General features: G+C 44.9%; 1 protein-coding gene across 2 annotated transcripts in view; it reads left to right on the forward strand.

Moving 5' to 3' along the window:
• The first annotated feature begins 217 nt into the window (after positions 1-217).
• Positions 218-12,086, forward strand: part of PGM1 (phosphoglucomutase 1) — a 68,205-nt gene continuing 56,336 nt past the window's right edge. For both annotated transcript variants that reach the window (XM_086390331.1, XM_086390330.1), the window contains exon 1: positions 218-544. In XM_086390331.1, coding sequence (XP_086246457.1) covers positions 299-544 — 246 coding nt within the window. In that variant the 5' untranslated portion in view covers positions 218-298. The remainder of the gene's footprint in view (positions 545-12,086) is intronic.

Consider the following 12,086-nt stretch of genomic DNA (forward strand, 5'->3'; position numbering starts at 1 on the left):
GAGGAGTTGTGGATTTCATTTTACTGTGGATTGGTCGACAAGAGAGGGTAAAAGAGAGGCTCCACCCATCTCACAGGAGGCTGGGGGTGGGCGCTCCCCATTCCCCTCCCTCTAGGACCTGCAAGGAGGTGGGCTGGCAGCGGAGGGCCCGTCCCCTGTCCCTTTAAGGAGGAGGGACGAGCACAACCGGCGTGGCCCCGACCCCGTCCGCGCCCTCATCCCAGAGCAGCTGCAGCCACAGCTCCGGCCGCCCCTCGCTTGGCAGAGTCCGCTGGGCCCCAGGAAGCAAGTCGCCACCATGGTGAAGATCGTGACCGTTAAGACCAAGGCGTACCAAGACCAGAAGCCGGGCACGAGCGGGCTGCGGAAGCGGGTGAAGGTGTTTCAGAGCAGCTCCAACTATGCCGAGAATTTCATCCAGAGTATCATCTCCACCGTGGAGCCGGCGCAGCGGCAGGAGGCCACCCTGGTGGTGGGCGGGGACGGCAGGTTCTACATGAAGGAGGCCATCCAGCTCATCGTCCGCATCGCCGCCGCCAACGGGGTAAGGGACGTGCCCGCTCCTCGGTCGCCCCAGTGGCCCGTCCGCCTCCTGCCGCGCGCGCTCCCACGGGGCCACTTCCGCGCGCGCGGCCGCCGAGTCTCCACCCCCAGCTCCTCGGCGCTCTCTCTTCCTAGCCTGCGGCCGGGCGTGGGTCGCCCCGGGCGGGAGAGTGGCCAAGGGGAGCAGCAGAACTGCTCTTCTGACCGCTCCTCCCATCCCTCGCCCACCCCTACCCCGCCCTGGCTGGGCCGGGAGGCGCGAGGCTGCGGGCAGGGCTTGACCTTGGGAGGCCCGGCCCTCTGCCTCCTGCCCCACCCTTCTCTTTCCTCCTCTCCGCTCTTCCCCTACCCCTGCTGTCGTCCGGGCCTCTGACATTTACATTAACCTTTTTTGCCTGTGAAGATACAGTTACCGAGCCGAGCGCAGTCACCTTAACCCTGAAAGGTTAGAGGCCGCCGCCTTGCTCAGAACCCTCCTTGCATCCCGCTGGGTTGCCTGCTATTCCCGTCTGGGACTGGCGCTGCCCGCTGGCTGCGAGCCCCAGGCTTTGGGCACCCTCCCCTCTGGTGGTACGGCGCTCCAGGGCTCGTTCCCCATCCCCTAGTTTTCTGGGACAGAGCTTCTGCCCTCTGCCCTAGCGCCGCCTGGTTGCTGGGGCTCAGGCTTTTGAAAAGGCTAGTCTTTGCCCGGTGTTGCTTCTGGATCTGTTCCACCGAGGTTGCTGGAGCTTAATTTTCCTTAGAACAGAACCTACCTACTCAAGCTCGCTCATATGTAAGCAGTGGTGGCAGGCCAGGAAGTTAACGCAACACCTTGGTTCCGCCCTCAAGCCAAGGAACGTTAACCGACTAAGAACGGGCAGGTCCACTAACGTGAGATTTTGAACTAGATTCGAAATCATGAATTATGAAGTGTATGGAAAATAAGTATATTCCAGCATTTAACTTAAAGCCATAGTTTATTGCCAATACATTTATTATCATTAAACATCTATTATGTGCTTACTTCTCTTATCAGTACTTGTGCTATAAGTACTTGGGATATATATATTCCTGACCTCAGGAAATAGTCTAGAAGTGGAAGTGGACAGGAATAAGCAGACAAACTAGGCTTCCCTGGTGGCTCAGAGGTAAAGAATCTGCTGGCAATGCAGGAGTCCAGGGTTTGATCCCTGAGTTGGGAAGATCCCCTGGAGAAGGACGTGGGAACCCCACTCCAGTATTCTTGCCTGGGAAATCCCATGGACAGAGCAGCCTGGCGGGCTACAGTCCATGGGGTCATAGGAATTGGACACAACCGAGAGACTAAACCACCACCACAGTGTGTTTGGTGTTGTGAGGGAGTTATGTGCCAGGTACTGAAGGCGCAAGAGCATGGCAGGCTGTACTTGAGAGTGGAAGGTACAGTGAGAAAGTCTTCACAGAGGCGTGGTAGTAGATTTGAGGCTTAAAGGATGAGTTGAAGTTTCTAAGGTGCATTTGTCAGGGGAGCAATTCTAGGCAGAATAAATACCATAGGAGTTGGGACAGTTCCCTTGGGCAAATTATTCAGTTTCTGATCCTTTGCCCCTCCTTGTTTGTGAAAACTGGAAATGACAATACATATCCAGAGAGGCTCTTGTGACGATTAAATGAAGCAACATATTTAAAAGTACCTGGTAGCCCTCTCTCACCTGGAAACTGAATGACACCTGTAGGGAAACCTCAAGATGAGTTTGAGGGCAGGACTTCCTGTGATGAATGTTCTGCTAATATGGGGACATTGAGTTAATCATACCCAACCTGGTGCAGATATTAACCTCTACCCACCCACCCCACCCCTGCCGTAGGTCTCAGTTTTGTCTCCTACCTTCCTCTACACTTAATGACCCCAACCAAACTAGAGGGATGCCTTCTTAGATCCCAATAGGGTACAAGTGACAGCAGTTTAGCTCAAGCGAGAAAAGAGAGAATTTGGGGTGCCTTCCAAATGCTCATTTCCTGCCTAAAACTTCAGCCAGATAGACAGTGTCCTCAACCATTCCCAGTGGGAATCTAGCATTTGGAAGACAGTTCTGGAGTATCCGTGTTTCCTACTATAATATCTCTTGCATCCCAGGAACAGAGGGGACAGTTCCTTGTCTCTTTTCCTGACTGTGTGGCATGGGCCAGGGACATCTGAAAAGTTTGCTGCAGTGAAAAAATAAAGCAATACATGCAGAAGTATCTTGTAAAGTATAAAACATGAGGTGTGTTTTAGTGTGTTTGTTTCCTGTAGAGTGTGAAACAACAGAGTCGGAGGATGGGGTTGTCTCCAACCTACGTCCTCAACACACTTTACTCTCTCACGTCTGGTTCCGCCTGGAACATCCTTCTCTCCTCTTCAACCTTAGATCTGGGTTTAGTTGACACTTCCCTGCTCCTAATCCCTGAATCAGGTGCACCTCTTTTCTGCTCTCATAGCCTGTTTTGCTCACCCCCATAATAGCACTGACTGCGTCTTATAGCGGTTGTTGATTCGTTCATCTGTAACCCACTTGGCTTCCAACACAAACCTTTTTGACTGTAAGCCCCAAGAGATGAAGACGGGGCTTGTCTTGGTTTCTGCTTTATCCCAGGAGACCCTTCAGATTAACCACAAGTTCATCTTGAGCTCCTCACCAGTGTTTGTGATCCTCACACTGGTTGGTTTGACCCCTAAATGTCTCCTTACCATGCTGATTAAGCCCCTTGGACTCACACAATGTAGTGACTATTTCAACTTACTTTTTAGCAACTCAGATGTTTGTAGGCATATTAGAGTTCAGAATAAGAGACTAATATTTATTCAGAGTTAAAATCCTTACCTGCAAATCATACCTGGGAGTACTTCATGGGTAGAATCAATCACACTCAACATCAGGCAAAAACAAATTCATGTATCAGTTACCAAAATAAGGTGTGTAGTAGAATCTATAGGAAAAATGGATCTCATCTTCCCTGCATGCCATTTTCTCAGATTATCTAAGTTTGGAAAAAGCCAAATTTAATTCTGGGGAAATTCTTGTAATATATGGATAAGTCTATCAGCCCTGGGGTGGTGGAAATTAGTATTTCCCAAAATTCTTCTCAGGTCTTCTTGCAAACTCACATGACTCATTTGTGTTTTAAAAGCTCTGAAAATTCTACTTAACATTGCCCAATCCAGTTTTCCCAAACTTTTAACCAGGATATTATAACCACCCGTGAAACTACTTGCTTTGCGATATATTTATTTATGGAAAAGATCAACTGGATGAAATATCAGAAGACCAGAGACCAGGTTCCAACTCTACCATTTCTAACAGGTTGGCCAAGTCAACCAAATCTTTCTGTACCACCATCTACCTATTGCATTTCTTCTTTTCAGAAACACTTTGGGTCAGTCATAAAGAGAAAAGAAGAAAGAAATTGTTCCCAATATGAAAACATACTGTTCAAAGTGTTTCAGACTCATGGCTAAATCTTCATTGGCCGGATTTGATTGGCAGTCCTCACTGTGTTTACTCAGGGCTTCTTTCACCTTTTCTACCTTGTGTCTCAGGGATTCATGTGAGTGGTGATTGGGAGAAGCACTGGGAAGGGGGATTTCCAACAGTTGAAGTTATAAAAGCAACAACCCCCCCAAGGCAAAGGCACCCCCTTTCCACCCTTTCCAAACAAGCCCCTAGGGTTAGCCCTCAGTGGTCTATTCCCTTTGAGGACACCAGGTAAGAAAAGTCTTCTCAAAGTTCTCCCAACTAAAAATGAAAATAAGCCCTCAATTACTTGGCACACTCAGTAGCCATTTTTAAAAGGTGATTTCCAACTTTAGCACAGCTCCAAAGGCCGCAGAAAGACTAGGTATGTCTGCATCAGGTTCAGGGAAATTTAAGGGAGAATGAATAGACCATTGAAACTTACCTGCTTAACTTTCTTAGAGGTGTAGCCCACTCAGATCATTCTTCTAAAAGCTCTTCTAAAGTCTGAAGGGGTCCAAAATATGTCACTGTGGCATAAAAGCTATTTTGAACTGAAGGCATTTGCAAATAGACATTTTTCTGAACTCCTTTGTCTGCATAAAAGCAGAGTCTTCTCAACTGTCATAAATCCCCTCCCTGGGAGAGGGTTTCTGGAAACCAGGGAAAATTGACTCAGCACCACACCTAAACAGACATTATCACAAAATTATAATATTGCTTCCCCATTGTTTTAAAGCCCCAGTTATCTTTTTGAAAAGTCATTTGTTTTCCCAACACTGATAACCACAGTGAAAGTGCTCATCTAGATAGAATTTTGAAGCCAAAAATGTTAGCTTTTCTCTTTTGGCCTCTATGCTTTGTCCCTCCCCTGATTTCTCCATCACTGATGGTCACTTTAAGACAGGAAAAGCTAGTTGGATAAGAAGTCAATGTCCTTAATGGGTTATCTGCTGGTAGGCTAGCTCCCACCATCTGGCAGAGAATCCTAGGAAAGACTTGAGGCCACAGCCTTTTCTGCTTCATCTCCTGTTTCATGGATAGCTGTTTTAGCTTGGGTATACAAATAGTCTTCATCTCAGCTCTGCAGTGCACAAATCACTAGGCTTGGGCAACATGGTGTACAAGCCACAGCCAAAGAAAACTTCCCTTGGCAGAATCATAATCTCCATTTCTGCTTGCAGACTGGCTAGTCTTTGTCTGAGCTTCTCTCTGTATTGTGGCAAGAAGCAGCCAATAAACATTCCTCTTCTGAACTCTCCTAACCATCTGCCTAGAGCTACACCTTTGGTTGGCCCATGGTCTGTCTTCCAAGATAGCAGTGGTAAAACTTTTGCCATGGCCATAAAAATTATGCTAATGCTGCATATTTAGATTCTGTTTTGGTACAGAACACCAAATTTTATGTTAGTTAAAACGTAGGTTTTGCCTGCTATAGTAGAGTTCTAAAATAAGTTACTTAAATAAAATAAAAGTTTGTAGTAATAGAACCCTTTGTAACAGACTGGGTGTGGGGAGTCTGGGCTGGTGTGGTGGCCCCATTGTGTCAGAAGGTGCATCTTTCTTCTCTCTTGTTGATCGGCCTCCCCTAGTGAGTTGCCCTTATCTTCATGGTCCAACATGGTTGCCCACCACCCTATGGTCATTTTAACTAACAGGAAGGGGAGAAAAGGGAAGGAAGGCACACCTTTCTCAGATACTGCATGTAATCAATTTCATTCTTGTTCCATTGGCTGAAACTTAGGCTAAGGCCTCCTCTAGCTGCAAGGGATGCTGGGAAATACAGGCATACCTCATTCTGTTGCACTTTGCTTTATTGTGCTTCTCAGATACTAAATTTTTTGCAAATTGAAGATTTGTGGCAATCCTGTGATGACTTTTTCCTATAACATTTGCTCATTTCATGTCTCTGTATCAAATTTTGGTAATTCTTACAATATTTCAGAATTTTTTTAATCATTATTGTATTTGTTACATGATCAATGATTTTCGAAGTTACTTTGCAAAAAGATGATAACTTGCTGAAGGCTCAGATGATGATTAGCATTTTTTTTAACCAATAAAGCACTTTGAAATTAAAGTATATACGTTTTTTTAGACATAATGTTAATGAACACTGAATAGACCACGGAATAATATAAACATCATTTTTATACACTGAGAAACCAAAAAATTTATGTGACTTGCTTTACTGCAGTACTCACTTTTTTGCAGTGGTTTGGAACTGAACCTGCACTCTCTCTGACGTATGCCTATACCAATGCTATGCTGAGTGCTATGTGTTAGGCTAAATACTGGAGTGTCAGTCTAAATGAAAGGGAGAATTGATATCACGGAACACCCCACAGCCCTCATTATCCTAAACATGCTTTCCAAATTTAGTGAAAACCACTCAGTCATTTTCAAGTGATAGAGTTACAGAGAGAACACAGAAACTTAATTTTATATTGATAACTAGATTATTTGAAAAGACCTTGACTATCACTTATTCCAACTACAGGCCTAGAAAGGAACCTAGCCACAATCATTATGGAGGACTTTTTAAATAAAACAGCTTTATTGAGATATAATTCACACACCACACAATTTATCCATTTAAAGTATATGACTCAGTGTTTTTTTTAGTACATTTATAGCATTATGCAGCCATCACCACAATCTAATTTTAACATATTTCCATCACCTTAATAGAAGCCCTGTGCATTAGCAATCAATCCCTCCTGCTCCCCTACCCCTTCATTGTATGGAACCACTCCTATACCTTGTTCTGGATGTGTGCTCGGTCACTCAGTCATGTTGGACTCTGCAATCCTGTGGACCATAGCCCACCAGGCTCCTCTGTCCCTGGGGTTTCCCAGGCAAGAACACTGGAATAGGTTGTCATTTCCTACTCCAAGGGGTCTTCCCAACCCAGGGATTGAACCTGCACCTCTTCCGTCTACTGCGTTGGGAGGTGGATTCTTTACTACTGTGCCACCAGGGAAGCCTGTACTGTACCTAGTCCTCTATAAATTTGTATAGGTGGATTTTACACAGACTGAATATTTAGTTTTGGTTGCCACACATTTGGCAGGTAAAGCCCTAGGAATGCGAGAAACAAAGGCAAAGGGTCCACATCAAGAATAGGAGTTAGTGTCCTGTGCTTCTGTGCACACTGTCTGAGCGTTATTGATACACAAAGGTCCTCATTCTCAGGGGGCCTCCAGTTGCAGGAAGGAGACTGACACAAAAACAGACAATCAACCATTACATTTTATAAGAGCTAATACTTGAAGAGATCACTGTGGACACCGGTCAGAGACGCCTGCCCCAGCTTGGGGTGGGAGTGAGTGTGGGAGGAGATAGTGTGTTCAATGAAGGCTTTCTGCAGGAGATGAGCCTACTTTTCTCAGTAGACTCTTTGTCCAAAGCCAACCAGGCTGTCAAAAAAAGAGAAGTTTCTCCAGGAGAACAGCTTCTTCATTTCCGAGTGTAAGCAGTCAGATTTCTTTTTTTTTTTTACAGATATATTTGAACTTATATATCCAAATTAGTATTGTTCCCTGCCAAATCACCACTCTGGGAACCGTACACTTATTCCAGTGATGCGTCTAGTGCTGAAAGCATTTTGAAACTCCTCTATGGGAGTTATTTTTCAGCCAGTCGGTTTATGGGTCACCGAGGGAAACCAGTCACATTATTTTATAGTCATGCCTCATTTTTCACCTAAAACGATATAACAAGATTTGATCACCCACTTTATTCATTAGACGTGGCTCCAACCAATTTTCATCTCTTTCCAAAGTTCACGTCTATTCTCAGAGGATGAAATTTGTCATGACTGAAGACTTTCAAAGAAAAGTGCCACAGACTGTAAAGACAGTTGCTGAAAAAGAGTTCCAGAAATGTTAGTACAGTGTCAACATTGAATACATGAGCTGCTTCTCAGGGTGCTTGTCTTGAAGGAGAAAATATTAATTTCAATGAAAATGCTCTCACGTAACTTGAAAATGAGTTACATTTTGTACTGTTCAAGCACATTGAAGAGAAGAATTTAGAAGACAGGTCATGATGAGGGAGATTCTGGCATGCTGCTTACCTTCTACAGTTTACCGCAGAGGCCTGGGAATTCAGTTCTCTTCTATCCCGATAAACATCTCAATATGTTTCAGTGCATTTAGAAATTGTGCACAGTAGGAAGGTTTGTGAAAACCCAAGTAGACAAAATGACCCTGAGCCTGGAAAGGAATCCTATCAGCTCAAAGCCACAAGAAACAAAAACCTAGATGTTTAGCCTATACCCACCTCAGCTCCGAGAGATCATCCCAGGATTGCAAGGAGGCCAGAAAATGGAGCTGGGATGCCGTGAGTGGGTGGGGATGGGGAAGGACCTTTTGCTTTAGTAATAAAACTATTATGTTACACTGCTCCCATGAGGACTTTGGAAAATACATTTTGTGGAGCAAAATGAAATCCACTTAAAAATGAAGCAAAAGGGAAATAAATGTAGAAAGCTCAGAGGGAATCAGGAATAAGGTTGGCTCCTGTCACAGAAGCCAGCTGCCTCTCTGTGTTGGGCCATGCTGTTGATGCCAAGCCCTCTGAGATCAAATCCATGAGAAATACTCTCATCACACAGTTCAGCATAGCCAGTCACCCTGTAAGTAATGACGAGAGTAAATGATGCCTGCCTTTGCCAGTCCAGGTTCAATGCACAATACTGGATGCTTGGGGCTAGTGCACTGGGACGACCCAGAGGGATGGTATGGGGAGGGAGGAGGGAGGAGGGTTCAGGATGGGGAGCACATGTATACCTGTGATGGATTCATTTTGATATTTGGCAAAACTAATACAATTATGTAAAGTTTAAAAATAAAATTAAAAAAAAAAAAAGACACATAGAAAGGAAAAAAAAAATCCATATAAGGAGATGAAGTAAAATTGGGGGGGTATTTATCATAGTGCCTGACATAAGCATTTAGGACTTCACTTTCACTTTTCACTTTCGTGCATTGGAGAAGGAAATGGCAACCCACTCCAGTGTTCTTGCCTGGAGAATCCCAGGGATGGGGCAGCCTAGTGGGCTGCTGTCTCCAGGGTCGCACAGAGTCGGACACGACTGAAGTGACTTAGCAGCAGCAGCAAACAAAAGATTCTAATGATTCTAATAATGTTTATGGTTATTCCAAACTCTGAAGCCAGGGGAGGGCAGAGGGGATGGTCTTCTGCGCCTGCCAGCACCTCCCATTCCATCTCTGTCCATACATTATCCCTTGAATTTGATCTGTGAGGCAGAGGTTCACAGTTGCTGTGTTGGTCACAAGCCCATTGATCTGAGGCCTTCACCTCATTGGAGCCGTGAGCTAGCAGTGGGTACTGGAAGATGGGTATCTCAGGATGGATCTGAGGGATGGTTAGCTGACCCATGCCAATGTCACGCTGTAGACCAGAAGCTGCAAGAGACGTATGCTGGCATTGCTGTGAGCCTCCTGGACCACAGGGATTTTCTCATTCAGTAAGCATTGCGGAGCACTCTTTATGTGCCAGGCAGTGTGAGATGGTTGTAGGTACAAAAATGAATAAGACAAAGTCTTTGTTCTCAGGATTCATGCCAGTAGAGGAGAATTTATAAGCAGTTATAAAAATAGGGTCCGAATACTAGTATATTAGCTTCCTGTTGCTGCTGTGACAAATGACTCCAAACTGGGTGGCTTGAAACTACAGAAATGTATTTTCTCACGTTCTGGAGACCACGAGTCTGAAATCAAGGTGTTGGCAGGGTTACACTCTCACTGAATCTCCAAGGGAGAAGTTCAGGGAATCAAAGGAACACAGAGCCACTCAACCCCACCTCGAAGGGGAAGGGAAGACCGAGGATGTCTTCTCTTCCCAGGCAAGGTAATTTCTGAGCAAGTACAGATGATAAAGAGGAATCAGGGAGAACTTAGCTGAAACTAAAGTGAGGATGGAGGCAGGGTACAATCACTGGTTTAAAATGTATATACCTGATACCTAATACCAATGCTGTCCTATTTAAAGTATGCTAATAGTAATGACCGACAAGATTCCAGACAAGAAGATTCCAGAGCTCCGTTATCCACAGTGCTTCTGTAGACTCCTGACAATGTCAGATGGAAGACAGGCCATTTGGTGGCTCCTTACCAAATAACTTTAGTTCACAGTGATGGGTTGGAATGGAAGATTTTGATTCAGATCTCAGTTGCACAATTTATTGTACAATATCATGTATTCTGGGCTTCCCTGGTGGCTCAGATGGTAAAGAATATGCCTGCAGTGCAGGAGACAGGGTTTTGATCCCTGGGTCGGAAGATCCCCTGGAGAAGAGAATCACTGCTCACTCCAGTATTCCTGCCTGGAGAATTCCATGGACAGAGGAGGCTAGCAGTCCATGGGATTGCAAAGAGTTGGACACGACTGAATGATTAACACTTTCATATTTTTCATCATGTATTCTGCTTAACTAAAGCTCAGTTTTTGCACTTGTAAAATGGAATCAATTCTAGTATCTGCTCTGTTGGGGAGTTTTATGATAATTAGTTAAAATAAGGAGCATACCAAATTTTGGGGAACTGTAAAGTGCATCACTTCATGGGAAATAGATGGGGAAACAGTGGAAACAGTGTCAGACTTTATTTTTGGGGGGCTCCAATATCACTGCAGATGGTGATTGCAGCCATGAAATTAAAAGACTCCTTGGAAGGAAAGTTATGACCAACCTAGATAGCATATTCAAAAGCAGAGACATTACTTTGCCAACAAAGGTCCATTTAGTCAAGGCTATGGTTTTTCCAGTGGTCATGTATGGATGTGAGGGTTGGACTATGAAGAAAGCTGAGCGCTGAAGAATTGATGCTTTTGAACTGTGGTGTTGGAGAAGACTCTTGAGAATCCCTTGGACTGCAAGGAGGTCCAACCAGTCCATTCTAAAGGAGATCAGTCCTGGGTGTTCATTGGAAGGACTGATGCTAAAGCTGAAACTCCAATACTTTGGCCACCTCATGCGAAGAGTTGACTCATTGGAAAAGACTGATGCTGGGAGGGATTGGGGGCAGGAGGAGAAGGGGACGACAGAGGATGAGATGGCTGGATGGCATCACTGACTCAGTGGACATGAGTCTTAGTGAACTCCAGGAGTTGGTGATGGACAGGGAGGCCTGGCGTGCTGCGATTCATGGGGTCGCAAAGAGTCAGACACGACTGAGCGACTGAACTGAACTGAACTGAAAGTGCAACTCAAATGAGAGTTTCACTGTTGCTTTAGGAGAGTCACACCAAGGTGACTTTTTTTAACCCTTTTAAAATATATATATATATTTTTTTAATTGAAGGATAATTGCTTTACAGAATTTTGTGGTTTTCTGTCATACATCAACAGGAATCAGCCATAGGTACACCCATGTCCCCTCCCTCCCAAACCTTCCTCCCATCTTCCTCCCTATCCCACCTTTCAGCCTGTCTGACTCAGGGAGCTCAATCATGGTGACTTTTGGCTTAAGCTTCCTGCCAAAACAAATCTCAACATCCAATTTTATCTATCATCTTTCTAAGTCCAAAACTCAGATGTGCTAAAGAATAACCAAAAAGTAAATAAATATATCATGCCATTTTGAGGATCTTACTGCTGCTACTGCTAAGTCACGTCAGTCATGTCTGACTCTGTGTGACCCCATAGACGGCAGCCCACCAGGCTCCCCCGTCCCTGGGATTCTCCAGGCAAGAACACTGGAGTGGGTTGCCATTTCCTTCTCCAATGCATGAAAGTGAAAAGTGAAAGTGAAGTCGCTCAGTCGTGTCTGACTCTTAGCAACCCCATGGACTGCAGCCTACCAGGCTCCTCCGTCCATGGGGTTCTCCAGGCAAGAGCACTGGAGTGGGCTGCCACTGCCCTGTCTGAGGATCTTACTGGTATATCCATATTACCCCTTTTACATTAGAATTTTGTTTCAGTATAACTTTTTTTTTTCAGTGTAACTTTTGATGTCAGACAGATACGAGTTTGATTCCTAGATATGCTGTTTATTACCTGTTTAATCTTGAGCAAACTGTCTGAACTCTTTTTTTTCTTTACTCATTAGTAAAATTAAAATA

Source organism: Bos grunniens, chromosome 3, assembly GCF_055505025.1.
Source record: "Bos grunniens cultivar Pamir isolate PY7600 chromosome 3, Bosgru_T2T1.0, whole genome shotgun sequence".
NCBI lineage: Eukaryota > Metazoa > Chordata > Mammalia > Artiodactyla > Bovidae > Bos > Bos grunniens.